The following is a 23,316-nucleotide window of genomic DNA, read 5'->3' on the forward strand; positions in this document are numbered from 1 at the left end:
ACCTTGTTTGCCATGTAGCAATGAAAAAAATATACTAAAAACCTGGATTAAACTGGTTAGTCACATTGGACTGCTATTATTTTGAACACTACTGTAAATCAGCTATCATCTGACAATGATTTAGCTTTTTATAGAGACTAGCCAAAAGTAGGACCTAAACACCCACAAAAAGTATCACAGTTGATCTGCAGACAATGACAGGTACACAGGAAGTCTTGTTCAGAAATATTTGGCGTTATCTCCCCTAGACTGACTGGTTCCAAGATTGTTGAATTTATGTTTTTAAGTTTCCACTCTGCTTATTTAGACATACATCTGATCTAAAAGATACACCACAAAAGTGATTCTCATTTTTTAATAATTGCATTTTATTAATTGAAAAAACAAAAAAACAAATGCAAATAAAAAAAAAAAAAGAGCAAAAACAAAAAACAGTATCATTAGGTAAGACAAGGCGAGAGACACTTAAATAAGAAGAGTTCCATGTTGGTGAGGATAAAGGTGAAGGCGGGTTGATGTGGGAGGGAGAGGGGGCGTGGGGCGGGGCATTGTTGGATGGGACAGGTTGGATTATGTACACTGTTTCTCACTGCAGGACTGGCAGGCCCCGTAAAGGGCTAGGGGGCTCAAAGTAGCAGGTCGGAGACACTGAAACACCAGAGAGAAAGGCACTATCCAGAGAGAACAAGAAAACAGAAACCAGTAACACAAACACAGTAAACAAACACACACGCACGCACACACACGGGACGAGAAATCAAAAATGTTTGACAAAAAAAGTGCTTGACCACACGCCACATTGGACAAAAGAAAAAAAACAAAAAACCTTTACATCATTTAAGCTGATCTCTCAACTTTTAGCATAAAAGACAATCTCTCAGTTTTTCTGAACTGTTAATCTGTGCCAGCTGCGGATCTGCACTGGTGATTACACAACGTGATTATCCAAACTCAACCTCTTTGCTACGTGCAGGTATAACAAGGAGGAGAGCGTCTGCGTATGCATGCATGTAATGAATGTGAATATGCATGTGGACTACCTGTACATATCCTCATACACCACTCTCTTGAATGAATATTGACAACATCACTTTTTCAGCATGTCTTTTTGTTTGTTTTTTAAATCCCTTGCATGGTTTCGTGTAGTTCAGTTCTCCGACCTTGCTTCCCTCATGTTAATGTCTGTGGACTCAGTCAGCTACATTCACTGCCCAAGTTACATGGCTGCAATAAATACATTGGCTTTGAAAAGGTGGCTGACCTTTATACAGGGCTTTGTAATACAACAGCTCTTTGCAGCATTCATGGCTCTACTTGCTGGTCAACATTAGCTTCCTGACAGGATTAGTCTCTTCTCAGAGAACTAACTTTACTTTCCTTGCGTTATCGACAAGAGAAACACTTTCAAATGGAATTTATGACCCCTTTAAATATCATGCTGTATTATCTGAGAGCCCTCAGATAGGTTCAGAAAAAAAACTGACAATTCAGCACATTCTAGAGCTACTAGGTCTTATCGAGACTAACAAAAGATTGAACATAATTTACAAATGGAAAAAAATACAATTTGTGATGAGAGGTAAAACAGACAAACACATACAAATATATAATATATATTCTTAAAAAATGGATTCTCTCTATAGTTGATTTATTTATACAGCCAATGGCTGATGTACAATGCTCACGTGCCAATGATCTTAGACATGGAAACTTGCTGTACTGTAGATTGCATCTTTTTTTCTCTCTTCTTTTTTGTACATTTTTAAAACCATTTCTTCTTTTTTATATTTTTAATGTTTTTCTTTTCTTTAAAACAGAGTTAGGATTTATCGGTAGGCATTTCATTTAGGTGATTAAAACAACATGCGGCAAAGGAAAAAAAAAAAAACACAAAAGAAAGGCAGAATGTTAAGAAGTTAAGGAGAGGACAGAAGCAGCTGTGGGAGCGGTAGAATCATTTGGTTATCTTCACGGTTGGTGCACTAACTCTTTAGTTTCTCTGCATTTAGATTTCCCTCAAAGACAGTTCAATCCCCGCCGAGGCGTTCACTGGGGAGGTGAACATTCTCAGCACAAGTAAAAGTTGATTTTTGCTCAGCTGCCACCCACACAGCGACGCCTACGACAGCACTACTGTTTTATCTCTCTCTCTCTTTCGGTTGTTTGCGTTCTTCCTGTCTGCTCCTGTTATCGTGGGATGGCGAAGAGGGGTGGAGGGGTGGTTGATGGGGCTGATGAGATCAAGAACGGTGATGATGGTGGTGGTGGTGGTGGTGGTGGTGATGGTTGCTGTTGTGGCTGTTGTTGTTGTTGTTTACATGGTCTGACTGTTTACATGTTCCGATTGACAGGCGTGACGTAGTTGCGGGGGAACATGCCCGTTTGGCCGTGGCAGCCTCCTTTCCACCAGTTGGGATCAGAGTTGTCCAGGACTTGGATGAAGTCTCCGCGTCGGAAACCCAGCTCTCCTTCCTCCTGGGGGTCGAAGTCAAAGAGCGCCTGCACATATGTGGGATGCTGTGCAATCAACAGAGAGGGAGAGACACAGGTTAGCAAGGGTGTGATATGATGATTGAAAAAAAATGTGACAGAATAAAAATAACTCAAATAGTTTCACTTTTGATTCTGTAAAACCCATTGATGCCTACGTGATGAAAAACAACCCTGTAAATCATTATTTTGCATATTATTTTGCAATTACATTTTTTTCTTAATAGTCTTGAGATAGTAATATACACACACACACACACACACACACACACACACACACACACACACACACACACACACACACACACACACACACACACACACACACACACACACACACACACACACACACACACACACACACACACACACACACACACACACACACACACACACACACACACACACACACACACACACACACACACACACACACACACACACACACACACACACACACACACACACACACACACACACACACACACACACACACATAAATACTTCAGTTATCATTTTGATATATTAAGTAATTAAAAAAAATAATTACATTATTTCGAGTTATTTAATTATTTATTTCTCTTCCTCATAATTGACTTGAGATATTCAAGTCATTATTTAAAAAAATATTAAGTCATTACTTATATTCGTCGTGATTTAAAAAAAAAAAAATTAGGTCATTCTCTTGAGATATTCAAGTCATTAATTTTATAAATATCAAGTCACAATTCTGAGATATTCGTCACTTTTTAAATACTATCTCATTATTTTGAACCATTAAAGTATCTATTTTTTAATAATTTGTAATTATTTTTGAGATTCGTCTTTTTTTATTAAACATTAAGTCATTATTTTGAGATATTTAAGTAATTATGTTCTAAATAGTATCTATTTGTTATGATTTTGAGGAGGCTCATCATAATGTCTTACAGGATCTTTTTTTCATCACAAGGCAAAGTTTTTCTATTCTTATTTTCTTCTTTTACTGGAGGAGATTCCATAGATTTGAGTTATTGATGACCCTGGTTGATGTAACACTTTGCAATTTTCTATGTGTAGCTGGATGCTGTTGCTCCAATATACAATCCCTCTGCCCCCTCCTGCTGTTTATTACACATACATTTGCTCTGTTTATTTCTGTCTCTATTTCCCTCTGACTGTCTTACCTGCAACTTCTTCTCATCTCTTTATTTTCTGTCGGGTTTTGGTCACACTTCCTCTCTTCTCTTTCCTGCAGCTGTCCCTCAGACCTGCGGGCTACCAGCTTCACTCTACCATACTTCCTTTGTCAACTGATCTTCAGACTCGCACACATATCAAATACATTTGAATTATATGTGCATGGTTCTCACAGAGGAGCAATTATGTTCTTTAGCTAAGCCTCACTCTTAACCTACAGTTAAATACTGGGATTTAGAGCAGCAATCAACTGTGTGTCAATGGTGTATTTGTAACTACTAATCAGTTTTTTATCCTGAGGTCAAATATAAATGAGATGAATGTAAAGGTCATTACCACAATAATCAGCAACTGTTGGCCCACAGTGTTAGTATGTACTCAGAGAGATTAACATTGTGGGTTTGTATCTCGGCCGCTCAGAGAAAGATTTTTGTTTCAGTTCACTATCACTTCATCAGCTGACCAGGATATTTTGACAATTTAGTTTTTCCTGATTTAGTAATTAAGTAAAACAAGAAGAGAATGTTTTCTCAAATGAGGAACAAACAATTAAATAAGGTGATTATAAAATACAGCTTTGTATGTTATGATTAATTCTGAGCACAATAGAGATATTTTCATGCATCATCTTCTCCAAAACTCTTAACCCACAGTACCACAGCCATTTTTTTTCAAGGAAATTGCATAGCTATAAGTTCCAGTTATGTTCACATATGACATGTTGTACTTTTCAGAAGTGAACATAGAGGCAGTGGTGCGTGAGAATTTGGTGTTAATGATCTCTAATGATAACATGTTGATACTCCTGTCTTATCAAGATACTTGTCACTTTAATAGCAAAGAAAAATGGAAGTTTTTCACATTGAAAACTATCAATTCACTCATACAATGCTCATCCGCGCTGTGAAATAGAAGAGAGAGCATTTCATTTGTCAGAGGACACTGCAACAGTGTATTCACATGTGGTTAAGCTGACAACCACCAGGCTCCTTTATGGTTCTGCACTGTTAAATTTAACTTCCCCCCACAAGAGATCTAGATCAGAGGGAGGGCCAAATATCTATACAAGCATGTATGGTGCGAGTTTTAAAGGTCAATCCTCAAATAAAAAATGTTCCCTTCTAAACAGTTTCAGTACCACATTATTCCATAAAAGGTATTAAGAAGATCATGATAGAAGTTGGAAAGGCAAGATGCCAGAGTGTGCTTACTCACGTCATTTCTTACCTGGGGGACCTGCTCTATGTCTCGCAGAAAGATTTGCTGATTGCGAGAGACCGAGGTGGAGCGGTGGTAGTCCACCAACTCGTTGAGAGAGTTAAACTTCACCACCCATAGGAAATACTTTCCAGCCCCATCACGAAGAACCTTGAAGTGTTGAACGTCGTTTCCAAACCTGTACAAGGAGACAGAGAGGAAACCTATGAGACCTATCAGCTTTACACGTGCAGTTTCTGTTTCCTATATTTACAAAAGTGAGATATCAATGTCTTTTCTGATTAGAAAGCAGATCTAGGTGCTGTATAAATACAGTGAAAGTATCAAAACTCATCAATCCAAAGAAAAATGCATGCATCTAGGAGGTTTACAGTCATTCCCCAGCTGCAATGATGGTGCAGAGATTACCACAACACCTATCAGAGCAGATTGGGCATTTCAAAAAGATGGCTTAACCCTCTGGAGTCAACAAGAATGCCAAGCATATGACTTCTTCATGATGTCACAACTTATAAATGGAGCAACGTCAAGCCCTCAACTTCCCTCTTAAGTGCAGGCTTGAAACTCCATGGAAGTTTTTGTTTGACGATGACAGGCCCAGTAAAATGGAGATGAGGTCAAATATATTTAGAATGAAAATGAAGAACTAGATGTCATCCTCATTCCCCTGTGTCCCTCCTGCACATTTGCAACATTTTAAATTCTTCATTGAGCATGATTTTGTTTTGAAAGTAAAATCATTTTCATTTTTTCTCTCTTTTGGGTTCTGAATGTAAGTCAAAGTGAAAAAGTATTATTAGGTCATACAGGTGAGGTTGTGCTAAAAAAAATGATACCAATATGGCAGAGTGAAAAGTATACACACCTAAAATAGTGTTTTTTAATATTAAAGTATGTAAACATGTTCTCGTAGAAATCTAAACAAGTATGAACCTGAAAATGAGCATAACAGTTCCCCTTTAACCCTCCTGTTATGTTGCGGGTCAAATTGACCCATTTCAAAGTTCAAAAATAAAATAAAAAATAGTTAAAAGTATTTTTTTGGGGATAAAACTTCTTCTGCTTGGCTTAATAAGTGTAAACCGAAAATGGTTTATTTCACATTTATGCATGTTTAAATTACATAGACCAGGGATGGGCAACTGGAGGCCCGGGGGCTGCATACGGCCCACACCCTCAATTGAAGTGGCCCTCAGTACAACTACATGCATTTGAGCATGAAATCTTAAAAGTGCAGTGTAAAAATGCACAAAATTACTTCTTGCAATTAATGTTGGTCTGCTGTTCTTGCACTGAAAAAAAAGAAATCACAGTAAGTGGTTATTTTCATTTGCTTCAAACCTTTTGTATTCCTATTCATACTGTTATACATGCATGCGGGCATGAAATATGTTAAGTTACTGCACTGTAAACATATTTAAAATTGCAGTTTCATCATATCTGGTTAAGTGCACGGTCCTATATGTGGCCCTGTGGTAGTGTCCATGAAAAATTGTGGCCCCTCCAGCATTTAAATTGCCCATCCCTGACATAGACATTGTTCAATGGTCAATCTGACCCTGAACAGAACAGAAGGGGGGACTCCTGTAAATTTGTCAACTTACTCCATAAAAGAAAAAAGAAAAAAATGTAAAATAAAATGTTCCATAACTCAATGTCATGTAAAACCATTGTATTTTACATGTAGGTCTTTCCAATGTACATAAAGTTTTAACATGCATTTTTTAAAATTAAAAACGAGTGAATTATCCTCATTGACCCATGATCTGTGAGAGGTAAAGAACACCTTTGCACTAAATGGTGATTGAGATGGTTAGTAATGGAGTTCTTAATGAAATCTAAAGTATGCTTATTGGGATTTTTTGGTTTTGTGACAGTTTTGGATAATTAAACATGCCCCGGGTCAAATTGACCCCCGAACATATTTGCTGTTCCTGAGAAACGAACAGGACAGGAGGATTAAATGAAGATAGAAGACTCAGACATTACTTTTGCTTATCAAATGCATTACACACATCAATGACATACTGGGTAAGGATTAGTCAAATTAATCAGTCGGCTCCTATTGAATGTCTGTTTGTTACTAGCGTGACTAAGTGGAATCAGGACAGTCCAGGCAGCTATTAAGATCCATATCTTAGCAGCAACTTTACATGTGACCTGCTTTGAACTAGCGGCTCTTTTGGGAAGGTCGGAATGGAGAGAGACAGAGAAGAGGAAATGAGCCTTGTATGTGTCAGCTAAAACAGTAAGTACTCATAGGGCTGATGTCCAACAAACAATAGAGATCATTACATTGGTCACCAGAGGGCAGCACCGAGGCTTCACTAGAATAAGGAAGAGGCTGTGCTGATGACTCAGTCATACCAAGTATGGAAACATATGAACATGATCACTTGTTAAGACACTGTACACTGATGTAAGGATACTGTTTAACAGTATTAGAGTGTGAGCATGAATAATGTTCTTCTTGTACGTTGGTGCGGTGCTACTTACTTCACTGAGAGGGAGAAGTCTCCCGGTGCACTCTCGCTCTCTCTGATGAGGAAGGCCCCGTCGTGCCTCTGTTTGTTTAGCATCTCCTCTGCTTTGGCCCGGGGAATCTTCCCAAAAAACCACCTGAAGGAGGCAGAAAACAGGTAAGAATCAAAAGGAGCAAACCCGACTCTAAGCCTTTTTTATTATTATTATTGATCCATGAAGTCTTTTGTTTCTACTGAGAAAAACCCTTTTTTGTTGATATAATAAAATCACAACACTGCCTGATAATGCACAACATATCTCAGCAGTGTCATTTTTCTTTAATACTGCTTATTGTAGCAGGGGAGGCTGTCACACATTAAGCGAGAAATCCAGTACTTTGATGGTTTATGAGAGAGCTAACACCAAAGAGACACCCACATTCACACATATGAGCAATTTAGCATTTTAGTTCAGCAGAACTTCAAGTCCGAGGAAGGAAATAGTGGTGGACAGAGTGCGAACATGCAAACATCACACCTTTTGCTGGGTGAAAGGTTTGACCTGAGAAGACATTAGTGTGGAAGTGGTGCTAGCCACTGAGAGACCCCTCTACCTGGGGATGGGCGATATGGGCAAAATCTTCTATAACTTGATATTAAGACCAACATGTATCACAATATAGAACAGGTCAATAAATAAACAGTGTAAATGAAATAACGATATGGTAAAGCCTTTAGACTTTAATGCAGATTGAATCTAACAGTTTCAAGTGAAATTATACTGAAAAAAATAATTAATTCATGAATTTTGAGCTATACACTAAGAGCGGGAATCGCCAGGCCTGACGATACAATATTGCGATTTATTTCTCGTAGGGAAAACTTTGTCAACATCTCCCATATAATAAGATAATGTTCTGTTTGTTCGTCTCACTTCAGTCATTTTTATTGCAGCAAGATGGAAATGTAAAGCAGAGACTGACCGACACATCATAAAAAGCTGTCATAAATGTGGCATGCACCTTGACAAACACCTGTTTCTATTACACTCTCACAATAATACCCATAAAAACTGATTAAAAACTAGTTTACTTCTGCATGCTATCAGAACAGTTGGATCTGCATTTGCATTTATTGCAGTCACTGCAACATCTAACAGCGTAATGTTACTGTTTGTGCAATCAGTCTTCTACAAATATTTGCATGTAAACTATTAAAATCTATACAGAGTTTTTTGAGAAACAACAGCATGACAACACATTAACTTGAGTGCACCAGTATTTTCATGATTTCATCACAATATGAATCTATTAAAAGATAAATAGTCATATTGAATTATCACTCAGCCCTACCTCTACCACCAAAAGGAGAAACAATACTGTATATTCACACCAGGAAGTAAGAAAAGCACTAGCCAGTTCTTTGGAGCTGCTTTACCCATCCGTATACCAGGAAGTAGATTAGTCATTATCTATTATTGGTGCAAAGGCCAACATAAAAAACAAATATTTTGTTCCGCTATTCTGATGTGCACTAGTGCACAAGAAGGAGGGAAAAAGCCCAAAACAGATTCGATTTGAGATTTAAAGTTTTCCATAATTTGGCAGAAATGTAGTTTTAGTTGCATTATTCCTCCTAATGTATAACTGTAAGAAAAGCCTGACAGAGGGAATAAGTGAGAGTGATTAAGATGGATGGGGACAGGGGGAGACAAATGGGAGACAAAGCCAGTGGAAGCTCTTTACTTGTGTAAATAATTAAAAAGTACAGTCAGCCAAAAGATGACATCTTGGCTCCTTTACACGTAGGTTGAAATCAATAATGAAATGGCCAACTCTTGATCCGCTTTGTACTGGTGCTTGGCAGCGTGGCGAGCATGCACACTGAGTCTCTTTCCCCATTTGATAAAACTGATAGCAGTGCAATTAATGCAGCCAAGGAAACAGCAGGAGGAGAGCGGGCTGGCAGTACTATCAGCAACATACACGCCCACGCCTCCACCCCTGTGAGGGGACTGTTTCAAAGCATTCATGCTGCCTCACCACTCTAATGCTGAGACTGTCACACAAACCTAAGCATTAGCCACCAAACACAATTAGTGTTGGGCAGGGGAAAAAAGATCTGTTTACAAACAGAAAGGAGTCAGACTTGGAGCAGAGCCATGCTCCATTGTGCCCTGCTGTATGCCACAGCTGTGTGTGCATGTCTGCTGGGCTGTGTGGGTGCCTGGTGCTTTCGGGCGGCACTCGGTTGTCGCCACAATGGGAGGCGAAAGCAAACTCCAGCCACTACATCACTGTCACCACTGTTTCTAGTCCATTACTGTGCTGGAACATTTACATTTACAGTAAATCCATTTTTTGACCCAGAAATAAGGTGAGACACTAGTTCCCACAGGTTACTGCATCAGTGCAGTTATCTTGTTTCTGGACTGCACCAAGACAACACTGGCACACATTACACCAAATAGTGGGCTTTACCCAGTTTTCCTTAAAAACAACTTTTGATGACGTCCTAGGTTGCGGTAACTTTAAAGCGAGGCCCATTAAGGCAACCAACATAAGACATTAGACAACCTCTCACAATTGCTGCAGTCTGATTTGTGGTTCTTCTGGGATTTATCCTTAGTGCAAAATTGGCCCGCTAGCTATTTCACAATAAAAGCCACACACAATTATCTGCACTTGGAAAAAGTAGGTAAAGGAAGTGTTGATTTTGCATTAAAAGCCGCCCATAATGCAATTGCTCAATGTTTTTTAAGTTGTACTTCTACGTTAACATGCACACAAGAAAGCAAAGCGAGGTTGTTCTTTGTTTTGAAAGCAAAGGGCTGTCTGACATGTGACATGAGCCTTGACCAGGCTGGAGGGAGATGAGAGTGTGTGGCTGGGGGAACACACACAGTCAATGACATTATTATGTGCTGAAATAAAGTTTTAAGAAAAGGTCCAGCCATACTTTAAATATTGAAAGAATGTTAAAATGTATAAACTTTTATCCTGCTGTGGAATAAAGTCCATGCAATACAATGGTTCGCTTCACTAGCCAAGAGTCAGGTCAGATGCTCTCGTGTGTAGAAATGCCAGTTCCTGCACATGTACAGTGTGCTAAATGGCACAGCCTTTCCTGCTCTCTTTCATGTGGCTGAGATGAGTGACAGGCAGTCAAATTAATTCGAAACCCCTGATGAGAATGTAATAATAAAGTAATGATCTATTTGAGGGGCAAAATTTACCTCACGAGTGGCACAGGCGGCAATAAGTGCTGGTAGAACTCTCAATACTGGTTGGAAATGCTAACTTATAAATATTTAAACATCTTCTGAAGTCACATGGTCTGCTAATCATATCCACTGATCACTAAGAGACTGCTACCATTTTTAAACACACAGTATGTCTGCTGCTAGGGGTCTCTGTCAAAACAAAAAGACAAAAGATGCACTTTGATGATGTGTAGTAGCATGGGATCATGGGTAGGGATGGGCGATATATCAATATAAAAAATATCTCGATATATTTTTAAATGTGATATTACATCTTTATATAGAAATGCTGCCCTTACTAGGGTTTATCATGTTTAGTTCTTTTGTAATGTTCGTTATTATTTTCTCAAATAAATATATTTATTTCAGAAAAAGATTGGCCTATTTTATTTCATAGGCTATATTTATTTCAGATATTATTTTATATTTAAATGTGCACTTTATGGAGCTTTGATTAAAAAAAAAGTACTCCTATTATACAGTATTTATGTTCACTTAAATAAACTGCTTCAATAAAACGACTTGTGACATGTCATGTTTGGCTTTGACTTTGACTGAAAATTTGCTCTCACTTTGCGATAAAAATATCAGGATTTATATCGTATATTGATATTTAGCTAAAGTATATCGGGATATGACTTTTGGTACATATGGCCCAGCCCTAATCATGGGTATGTGCTACCTTTCTGTGCGTCTATTATTTTACTGAAAACATTGCACTCAGTACAAATATGTTGTAAGCTGTAACACCCTTGAGAGCTTTCATTACAATGATTATGAGAGGTTCAGTGTTACAGATGTATGAGAGGCAGCTAAATATTGATTCCCTATAACCATAATAAAGACTGAACATTAAACAGCATTGTTGTTACACTGGCACACAGGGTAGGAAACAACACAAGTGAAAAAGTGAAGACAGACCAACACACAATGACGTCCCACTGCAAAAAGAAAAAAGAAAAAAGTATATCTGATTGCACCCCAGCAATGATGCAATAAGGTCAATATTCAATTAAGCGTAAGAGGCCTCGAGCACATTAATAAAGAGAGAGCTAATCTGGCACTGAGTGCGGGTCCAGAGGTAATGTCCTCTAAGGATCCTGCCAGGCGTTCTCTGAAGTGGTTTCACACACACACTTGACCACGGCATCACACACAATCAATTCTCATAAGCGTGAACAGGACAGTTGTACTTCAAGCTTACTCAACCTGAGCAGCCGACAAGTTAGATTAATCAGTACAGGCAGAGAGAAAAGAGACCAACGAGCAGCAGAATGTCGTATAACGTATGACGTGTGCAATACAGCAGATACTTTCACATTAACACACAGACAATTAGAAACTGACATTAGAGCAACCGGTGTGAGTAATACTTACGGATGGGCTTTCATCTCTATGTAATTCTTGGGAATGAAGCCATCTTTTCCATTTAGCTCTGCCTTGTACCAGTTCTGATCACACTCTTCATTTAATACCTGGGAAAAAAAGAGAAAGAAGAGTTGTTCAGGTTAGTGGCACATACAAATGTCAACAATGGGCAGCAATCAAGCTCGTAAATATAGCTTTGAGCCATTTCCTTTAATTTCCTGTGACTTCACGAGGTGCCTGAACTGTTTGTTAGAACTGCTCGGTAAATATTAGGAAACTACAAAACGAACAGCAGGGAGAGCAGCAGGCAAATATAATCTTCCAAATACAATTTAAAACGCTTCAAAAGATACTTTAATTAAAAGGACCAATAATGTGTCCGTATGTGACCTGCACATTTAGCTACAGAGACTCATTTAGCAGAATGCCTCAGTGACGCAGACAGCTGTGAGGGCATTCATGTCTGACAAAGTATGGCTACAGTGCAGTTGTGGTGGGCTAGTGGTGCAACAGTGTGTGTCCATGCTAATATGCGAGTGCCACTTTATGCGAGATGGGTCGTGCCGGGAGAAATTAACCTTCACGCTGCAGCAGCCGATTCATCTACCCAAAAAGGAGCCCATCAGTGTGCCATTAATAACTTAAAATGTTGAATTCCCCCCCCAGAAGCGATTTCAAAATGTCATGCCATGTCACTCAATGGTATTTCTACTAAAACAAGAAAGAAAATGCAAATTAAAAAAAGAAAAAAAGAAGGGACAATAACCAGTTAAGAGGAAAAGCAGAGGAAAAGTAGTGTAAAATATCCTTCCTGGCTGTAAGGGAAATCTTATTGCATTTCAGCAACATCTTGATATGTACAAATTTCGAAGGAAAACTAAGCAACAGCACTGAGTCACGCAGCCACTGCCTGAAGGATGTTGCAAAAAGCAGACAGACTCATTTGATAATCTTAGCCCAACTTATGGCCATCAAATACCAGCAGGGTATACAGCCTGAGAATCCAAAGAGAGAAAGAAAAGGATGTGATACACGTGTCACACGACCAAGCTGTCACCTGTTTGGATTCTCTGAGCAGCTTGAAGTAAAACAGGCCCAGCATTAATCTCGCCACCCTCATCCAGACAGACAGAATCTTGTACTGAAGAATGACTCAGTATTACTCCGGAGAATTACGCGAGTCAAGTTTGTTAAAAGCAATTTCTTTCGCCGCCTTTGATCACAACTCATCTGCATAATTCAAAGAAAGAAAAAAAACGACACATTTTTGGCTACGGCAGACATGCAATCCTTAATGTAGCACGGAGTTTTCTAACAGAAGAAAGCAGCACACACTGACAAACAGAAAACATCAGAAAAAAAATAGTGATCTAGGAATAAAAGCCTAATAAACATCAACAATTTTTTTCTTTTTGCCCTCCTCTTCCTATCCCCTTAAACTCATAATTTCCCACTAACCCAGCCCAAGACAGCTGTCTGATTGGCCCCTGTGTAGTGTGAGTAGCCTGGGTCTATTTGCTCCAGTGAGCTTTCAGAATGCCAGCTGTCACTGGCCTCCCCCAGCTGCTAACCCTGCACAAGACCAGCATTACTGGATCAGGGAGTGGCCTTGGACCAAAAACATAAGTAGGCTGAAATGAAGAGTTGGGGGGTAGGTGTTTCTATATGTGTATAGTGGACTTATAGATATTGGAGTAGGCCATGTCTGTGATACACAGAGAGATGGGAAGAACCACATGGGGTGAGTGTATTTAAGCAAGTCAATGTGGCACTGTCTGAGCCAAGACTCACACAAAAGGGCCTTAGCCTCTGGGCTGTATGTTGACACACCAAACCGACCTTTAAGAACTAGCGCCTACAAAGGCAGACTGAGCCAACACTTTGTGGCCTTGCAGCCAGCTGACTGCAGACGTGCAGTGCACAGCTTACATTTGCACGGCATTGTCAGATTGTGGTCCACTGCTTACAAAGGATAGCAAGACTAAGAGTCTACAGTCATGATAGTGGGTCTGTAAAGGCTGTACTTAGGCACAGTGGTGCTTTGAGATAAATGCCAACATCAGCATGTTAGCATGCTCACAATGATAATGCTAGCATGTTTAATGATCACAACCCGAGATCTTTATGTACAGTCTATGATTTGCACAAAATATAAAGTACAGCTTTGGCTGATGACAATGTCGTTGGTTTTGCAGGTAGTTGGTCATAGAATGCCCAATCAAAACTTTGACTTGATTGTGATGCAAGCTGAAAAGTCCAGAGGATTAAATGGCCGAGAACCATGAATGTCTGTAATAAATTTCCTGCAGCAATCGATTCAAAGGTTGTCCAAATATTCAACTATGCCATTTCTATGACAATGGTGCTGGAGAAAAAGTCAGATGATCATCAACATTAGGAGTAGACTTCCCCTTGAGACAAAATCTCACAGCAATCCACTGAATAGTTGTTGAGATATTTCATTCTGAACCAAAGTGGTGGATGAGCTGGCCGACAATGCAATCTGTAAAGCCATATGTTAGCAAGGCTCAAAAGCCAGAGGTGAAAAAACAACAAGAAACCACCAACCAGTAAACTGTGTCATTATCAGCCTTTCAGTCATCTTCTTTTACCTCCTGACTCCACAGATTGAACATGCCCAATCAGCTCAACTGCCGTCTGCAGACTTGTGCCAATGTGTGATTATTCGCCGCAGACACCCAACGTCTGACAGCTGAACGTTGGTGTTCAGAGTCTTAACGTGTCTTATGCAGAAACAACCGTGCTCACAAACAGAGCAGTACCACCTTCAACATTTATGAGATATTTTAAACAAACATCAAAGCAACAAATACAGGAGTACAAAATGTGCTTTTTACAGTATTGTAGGAGGAAGAGTGGCCCAGCAGAGAGACAATGCTTCATCCTCACTAGGTTTAAGTCCACTAGTTGGCAAGCATCCACTCTGCTGAAGAGCCCCTGACACCCTACCAGCTCCAGCAATGCAGTTCAACTGACTGTGCACTCTGACCTCTCTCAGGGAAAGCAAACAAACAAAAAACTGTTCTAAACTGGATTAATTACTCTAGATGACTGACATCAAATAAGTACACTACTGAGAAGTAGAATGATTATGAGTTATGAAGATTAAGACTGGATGTTACATTTCTCATTTCATTTGCAGCAAAATGACAGTAGAGAGACACTCAGCATGGTCAAATGACGTGAATTGAAAGGTCTCATGGTTAATACAACAACCCTAAGACAGAGCAACTCTTTTAAATTATATTTCAGATTACTGATAAGTCGATGGTAATACCAAGTGTCCTTACAATGCATTTTATCATTGTTGTGAAGGAGAATCCCTCTGGCAGACAGCTCAACATGCCACAAGTCCTCATGAACTTGAGTAACCTTAAATAATTACCCACTCTACAACTAAAGTTAATAATAGAGCACAGCAGGTGCTGCAGTATACTGTAGGCCTAAGCTTATGTGAATTGCTAAGATGCTTAAGTGAAATTTCCAGGCGATTCATAGACAAGCCACCGTTTGTAAAGGGGGTATCCCACTCTGACTTTCATTTTCCATGTCTGATGCAAAATATAGTTTGTCGTTTTGTGCTTGAACATGTTCTGGGCTTCATTCTACATGCAACCTCAGCTGGTATCCTCCTATGCTCACATACACTGTTGTGGTGCTGTGTGATGACTATGTCTCAACAATGCTGACAGGAAGGCAAACAGCAATCTCTGTGAACAGATAGCCAACCGATAGCCACTGGGGTTAGAGATTGGGCAAATAGCAGGGTGGCTTCTAATGCTCCATTAAGCACAAAACTGAGAAAGTTTAGCGTACCTATACACTCATTGGCAACTTTATTAGGTGAAATGTGCCCCTAATACAGTAGCAGTGTGGTCTTCTGCTGCTGTAGCCCATTTGCTTCAAGGTTGGACGTGTTGTACATTCAGAGATGGTCTTGGTGTTAATGAGTGGTTATTTAAGTTACTGTTGCCTTTCTATCATCTTGAACCAGTCTGTCCATTCTCCTCTGACCTCTGGCATCAACAAGGCATTTTGGTTCACTGGATATTTTCTCTTTTTCGGAACATTCTCTGTAAACCCTAGAGAAAATCCCAGTAGATCAGCAGTCGGTCTGGTACCAATAACCATGCCACGTTCAAAGTCACTTAAATTGTCTTTCTTCCCCATTCTGATGCTCGCTTTGAACTTCAGCAGCTCTTCTTCACCATGTCTACATGCCTAAATGCAGCCAGTTGCTGCCCTGTGATTGGCTGATTAGACATTTGCGTTAACAAGTAGTTGAACAGGTGTACATGACAAAGTGGCCAGGAAGTCTATAATAATCCATATCGAGCTTAATGCAAAATCTGGACACATTCTAAAATATTCCACATTTTACAGTTGATACCATTTTTGATATGAAATTTAGGACTGCTTTTAGGGCTGAAAAAGCCCAAACAGTGCAACATTATAAATGAAACATCATATCTTTTGCCGTTTTACAATACATTTTCTCCTGGACCATTACCCGGCTCTGAGAGTTGCCAGGCAACCAACAGTTACTCCAGGAAGTAACTGTGCCTGGTTAACAATTTCTCCATTTCCAGGCTTTGAACAAAGCTAAGCCAACTTCTGCTGGTTTAATATTCACCTAATAGATGAGTGAGTGGCATCATTCAACTCTCTCTGAGAGCAAATAAAGTCTGAATATACACCTCAAATGAAACTAAAACCTGTCACACCACACAACAGGCTTTAGTGTCCTTTCCAAGTATGGAAACTTTGTTTTTAGCATTAAGGAGACATTTGCTCAACCCATGTAAAAAGATAAGCATGCTGCCTGGATAATACAAAAGTGACAGTGTACGAGGAGAGATTGTATGCTGAAAAAATACGTCAAATAAAGCCCAGTGAAAATGGTCGGCTTAGACATGCCTTTGGATTGACATTTGAACTTCGCTTTGCTCACGGCTTTATCTGGTTGCTCTCAAAACCAAAAGAATGACAGCCCATGAGGAAAAGCAGAAATAAAATATTTGCTTGTCTGGCAGTTTTTTTTAACCATACAGCGAGCAGACAACCACAGCATTGTGCTTGACTGAGCTGTGTCTCTCTGTTCCAAGCCGAGCCAGCATTGTGCTACTGCGCTTCTGTAGATGATCTGCATTCTCTCCCTCTCTTCTCTCTCTCTATGAAGATTTTTTGTGTCTCTAATCTGATTGAGCCACAATAGTTGTAGGAGTTTCTATTTGAGAGGCTAAGGTCCAGGCCAAGGATTATCTCCTCCACAGCTGCCACTGTAGACGCCATCCTCCCCCTGTCTCTCTCTCTCACACACTAAAATATTATAGCACTTCCACCCACAAACCCATGTGTGACACTAAACACGGGTAACTGTCGATGGCAGGCGACCCAGGTCCACAACTACCAATTCAGTGTCTCTCTATAAAACCATGAAATTATACAATATTGTGTCTAAATCCATTTAATGAAGACGCTTGCAGTGTTTCTACATCATTAATCATCTTCCAAAGGTATTTTGTCTTCTCTAGAGATTTATTTTGGCCGGTGAGGAGAAACTGGCGTAACATAATAGGATTTCTTTCTTTTATTCTGTCATATAATAAAAAGTCAACGTAGGAACTCACATTCTATAATCACGTTAAAGTATTTTTGCATGAACATAAATTATGCCTGGAAAGGAAAGAACTAATATACTGGGTTTCTGTGGGGTTCAAGAATTAATCTTATAGTTATTATTAAACCAAGTTCACTGTTTACACCAATGCAAAGCATTTTTCTGGCTCTTTGCTTTGATTTGGATGGGGTCTAAGTGATGACTAGGAGATTAGATTCAAATCCTTACTTTCCCTTTCCAGGCCACCTAAAACTGAATGTCACAAAGACAATCCATTGTATAACACTAAGTATTTGGATAAAAGAAATAACAATCCTCAAGAAGTCGTGATTGCATAAGGTGTACATGGACTTACTAAGCATTGCCTAGCATAAGATGGAGGTGGATGGAGGTGGAGAGAGTGGTACATAAGGAGACTAACAGTGGGGGTAGAAAAAAACAAGATGCAAAATAAACCACATGTCTGCACAGTCCGCATGGGATTGCAATAAATCAGGAGCAGGGATTACCCTGGAGTGTGAGTTAATCTGAGCGTGCGGCAGTCAGACAAATAGAAAAATAGACAAGCTAATGCTTCATCAGAACCTCACAGGCCAAAGCCTGTTGGGTCTGCCACCAAGTTTAATGAAACCGATAGAGCCCCTCTGCTGTCTATTTGCACACCAGACGGCAACCATGACAACATCAAACATTGGTGCCTGTTATCTAATCAGACCACAGAAAATTATCAGTTACAACAGTGTACCTGCTAATATGCAAAGTGAAAGCCAGTGCCTGGTTAAGAGGAGCCAGTGGATGGTTTAACCCTCTGACTCCAAGCCGTTTGAGGGCATTTTTTTGCCCCCATCACATTTTACTCACTGTGGCTACATTTCATGGAAACAACACAACAAAGGACAAGTCAAAAATGTTTTTTTTGTGCAGTATAACATTGCAACACAATCAATCATAAAAAAGGAAAAAATACCTTGAATTTCTCTACTAATTTATTTTACAAATCATTGATCATGCTATACATATTGAACTATATACGGTCTCACAACCTCTCCTGTCCTCTCCTCTCTGCACAGTGTAAACTGTGTTGGTCTCGCACTACTCAACTTTGTATTTTTAACCATATTTTAAATGAGACACAGAGATAACATGCTTTTATGTAATATAATTAACCTTTGATTTTTTTTAAATGTTGCTTTTCTGAAGAAAGCCTTCATCACACAAGATATGTTCAAGGGCCATTGAAAATTTGATAATCAAATGATAATTTATGTTCTAACAGTAACTGGCATTTTTTTTATTAGTAGTATTATTTTTTAAAGTAAACATGCCTTTCAAAACCACCAGGAGGTTGTGTGTTTCAAAGGGTTATGGGATCCAAACAGCACATCATAGATCAGAGGTAACACAATATCAATCATAATTCCACAGGACAGGACAAGATCAAATTTGACCTTAGTTCATGTGCAGACTCTCTGCTCAAATTACACATATCTAGTAATTGTATGACCATATCAAAACTACTTCTGGTTCTGAATTTGTTAAACAAAAATAATGTAAATGGGAAAGACTCCAAAGTCCCTGTGATGGCAGTGGATTGGTCAGTCCTTAGCAATCATTTCTCAATATTGAGCCATCAGGTGGGTCTGGCTCACACACCCCCAACAAGACAACAGTGGAAAAAACTTAGAACAGAAGTCCTGTGATGACTAGGAGATGCCTGAAAATATCTATGTGTAGGTGTGTGTGTGTGTGTGTGTGTTTGTCAGTGCCAACTGTGTGGATGTACTGCAGGAATGGAATCTGAGGCTTGGTATTTTGAAATACTGGCAGCAGCAGAAGTGACCCCTGTGGTGGCACCAGATCTTCCACAGGGGGCAAACTGATTCACCCCCTAAACAGCACAGTATCTAGGACAGTGTGCAGGGACTGTGGGATCCAGGCTTTTAAAAAAAGGTAGGTTATGTGTTGGTGTGATATTTCTAAATATCCTGAATGTGTCATCCCAAAGATGAATAACTGGGCCGCCCAGACTGAGGGATACAGAGAGGAAGACAGATTTAAAACCACTGTTTTGGGGTGTGATGGGGAGGGGCCAGTGGTGTGAAGACCCACACTGGCTTTTTGCTTTGTTTAGCAAAACAGCTTTAGAAAAAACAAAAGCTGTCAAAATGAGTTTGACCTCTTTTGCTTCCCAGCAGGGAAGCTGCAGACTTGGATCGGGGAGGCCATGAGTGCCACCCGATGCAGAAAGACACAGAGAAAAAGATTACATTGGATTTCAGGAAATTAAAGCTTGTAACACTCTTGTAATTAAAATACTGCCTGAGGCCGTTACCACATGGGGAGCCTCCCTTATAGAGCAGAGACTGCAGCTTCAAAACACACATTACACCTCACCCAGGGGAAACTGAATATCGGACACCCGGCAGAAAAGGCTGAACTTGACTTTGCTGTGGCTCGCAAGTCCGAAAAACTTTATTACTAAATGTTGCATGTGTAAATACGCTGATTGAGCTACATGTCACTGCATTCATAACATGCTTTTATCGTTACAACACATAAGTAGAGAATTTCCTTTTCAAAAGGAAAGTGGCAAAATTTAGAAGTGTTGAGTCTCTAGGCAACTCACAATTCGATCCAGATTCCGCAGGCTATGATGCCATTATAAAACGCTTATTGATGCATCTAGATACATCGATTTTATATGATATATCTTTGCTTCTGAGTTTTTACCCCAGCAACTGCGGTTAGATTCCCAATAGGGTTGGGTATCATTCATTGGGTCGCGGGGGCTGGAGCCGATCCCAGCTGACATTGGGCGAAAAGCAGGGCTGAATCACGCTCTCGGGCAATTAAGAGTCACCAATTAAACCTAAGTGTGTGTTTTTGGTCTGTGGGAGGAACCAGGAGAGAACCCACGCTGACACGGGGAGAGAGCTGCAGGCGGGAGGCGAACCAGCGACCCTCTTGTTGTGCTAACCACTATACCACCGTGTAGCCAGGGTTGGGTATTTTTTTTTACATTTTGTCTTCATTTGGAATCACATTAGAATAAAACATTACAGCAGTCATCACTATTACTATAATTGGCATTGTGATCCATATCGTCAGATTTCTATCTTGTTAAAAACAGAAACAAACTTGGGGGTGTTTCCATCTACAGCAAGAAGTCGAACAGATTAAAAATGAAAAATGGAAGTTATATAATATTAAACAAAAGAAGGGCGTTTCGGGGTGATGTACAATCTCCAGATTTCCTCAAATTTGGCTTTCTGAAGCCTCACAGACAAAGTGATTATTTCCAATAGTTATAGCTTATTTAACAGCTGCCAAAAAGGTATTTTGTGTTTTTATTTAAGGACGTGCAGATCGATCGGATTTTTAACAAACTTGATTCTGTTTATCAATTGTGGTTCTTAAAAGGTTCTGGATTTCGATGTTTTGAGGGCTGAGGTCAAAACAGATAACATATATTTAAGAAATATCTAAGAAAAAACAATGTTGTCCTGTGTCGCATGTTGGCCCCATACTTTCCCGCCTTTCCTGTTTTCTGTCCATCTTCGGATGTACTATAAAGTAAAGGCAAAAAAGAAAATGAAAGTAAAAACATTTAAATAAGACAAAGCATTGTATGAAGCCTTCACCATTTTTTGGAGTAATGTATCAAGGATACCAAGTCAGTGATGGTGGGAAACAATAGGTAACAGGCAATCCAACAGTTATAGTGTCGTAGATTGAAAAAAAATGCATCAAGTCATAGTGCCTGAAAAAGAAAATGAACCCACCAGCGAAACCAAATGGGTGGCATTTCTAATTAACTGTCTAAGTGTGATAATTGATATGGAAAGGATAATTTTGGCTTATCCCCAATCCTCTGGTCTTTTCTCTTAACATCAATTTAACTCCAGCAGCTCGGAGGAGGATCTTCTCTTACATCATGATGTTGTTTGTCACAGCTTGAATTCTCAGTGCAGTTTATTTTGGCAATACCCTCTAATGACTCCAGCTTAAAAAAAAGCCACAAAATCTGTAGTGCAGAAAACAGATGTGACAGCTTAGGCAAGTGTGTGCATTCAGGAACAACTGTTGCAGTTATATAGTGTTAAGAATGGGCTTGCTGCTGTCTAATGCCAATGCAAGGCTTAACCGGCTGTTGTTGGGAGATTAACCAACCCATATACGCGTGGCAACCAATTCGAATTTAGTGTCAGCGAAAAGTTGACAATCCATCTCCTCCTTAGTTATGTCAAGAATTATATTTGTCACTGTGGCCCCATCAGTAATGCATTTATCGTGTAGTAATACTCTTATGCGGTGCAGATTGGGAACTAAAGCAGAGTCGAGAGACAAAATCCGCAAGACAGAGAATGATAACTTTTGGTTCAAATACAGCCGTCAGTGACCTTATGGCACATCAGGAGGGAGTGATGTGGAGATGAGAAGGGAGTGAGATCTAATTACAGCTCTCTGACTCTGACTCAACACTCCAAAGAGAGGAAGAGCAGTGAGAAAAGAGGTAGAGGGAGCACGAGAAGAAGCACAAAAAACGAAGCACAAACAGAGACAGATGACTGATCAGGACGGATGAAGAGCAAACACAAGAGAAAGTGATGTCAAGAAGCTTTGAGAGAGGGAGAAGGAGAGCAAAAGAAGACACGGGACCACTTTGAAGAATCACACTCCTTGTGTTCAGCTTAGGAAAACTCCCCAGGGGCAAATTACATAAAATGAGGGCATCTCTTTTTGAAAGCAGCCAAGCTAGCTATTCTGTGGACTGTACTGTGCTCCTCCATCTGCAGTAGCTGGGTAGCTTTTTGTGATTTACCATCAACAAACTGAAAGAGAAGGGTTTTTTGTTCCCATTAGATACAATCTGCATCTCCTGTGCTACTGATATATGTGCTCTCTCTTGTCTTTTATTGCTTTTAAGATATCAGAAATAATGGAAAAGATGTACATAAAATGTTGATGGCAGCTCAAAAGGAAAATAGGAATTGTATGTCATCCACTTGCAATATGAAAAGTTAATCTTTGTCTTGGTTGTGTGTTTTTCTGACTGTGTGTGAAGAAGACAGAGATGACACAGAGTTAGTCTGACATCTACTGAGATGTTTAAGTCCAGGGGTGGTGATGAAAAAGACGAAAGCCGTCAAAATTCTTGCATTAGATGGTTCGGTTGAGGTTTTAAAAAGCTGAATCTGTATAAAAGAAAGTGAACTGTGAACTGAAACAGAACTGCATGCATCACTTCTTGGATCAATTAGTAAACAGGAAATCAAACCACATATCAAGATGCCACCCTAAATTGCCCTTGTTTCACGGTGTGAAAACAGCATGATTTACCATGTTATGCAAAAGGGCACAAAGATTATGCCAAAAATATCTCCACATTTACTATATAATATACTGTATTTACTGCCAATGTGAAATGTATGCTCTATATTCAACAATGAAACTGAAAAAGTAGGACGGAATATATATGCACATGGCTTTTGTCTTACAATCCCACAATGCAATACATTTCATAGATTTGAAAACTACAGGCACAGGACCTGTGAGTGATGGCACAAAATTATAATGATTGAGTAAAGTGTTACTTCTCACAATAGAGTAAACTATTCAGAGTCTATTATAAAGGGAGTAGTGCATAAGTGAATGAGAGAGATAATTCTGACACAGATCTGTCAAGTGCTTTAAAG

At 39.6% G+C, this 23,316-nt stretch overlaps 1 protein-coding gene across 2 annotated transcripts in view; it reads right to left on the reverse strand.

The window, feature by feature from the left end:
* Positions 1 to 672: 672 nt before the first annotated feature.
* The window catches only part of grb2b (growth factor receptor-bound protein 2b), a 35,259-nt gene continuing 12,615 nt past the window's right edge, over positions 673 to 23,316 (reverse strand). Inside the window, exons 3-6 of one of the 2 annotated variants that reach the window (XM_059348208.1) lie at positions 11,989 to 12,086; positions 7,384 to 7,506; positions 4,885 to 5,065; positions 673 to 2,517 (exon numbers count right to left, since the gene is read on the reverse strand). In XM_059348208.1, coding sequence (XP_059204191.1) covers positions 2,332 to 2,517; positions 4,885 to 5,065; positions 7,384 to 7,506; positions 11,989 to 12,086 — 588 coding nt within the window. In that variant the 3' untranslated portion in view covers positions 673 to 2,331. The remainder of the gene's footprint in view (positions 2,518 to 4,884; positions 5,066 to 7,383; positions 7,507 to 11,988; positions 12,087 to 23,316) is intronic. The other variant, XM_059348209.1, reaches the window with a different exon arrangement.

This window comes from Centropristis striata, chromosome 13 (genome assembly GCF_030273125.1).
Source record: "Centropristis striata isolate RG_2023a ecotype Rhode Island chromosome 13, C.striata_1.0, whole genome shotgun sequence".
Lineage (NCBI taxonomy): Eukaryota > Metazoa > Chordata > Actinopteri > Perciformes > Serranidae > Centropristis > Centropristis striata.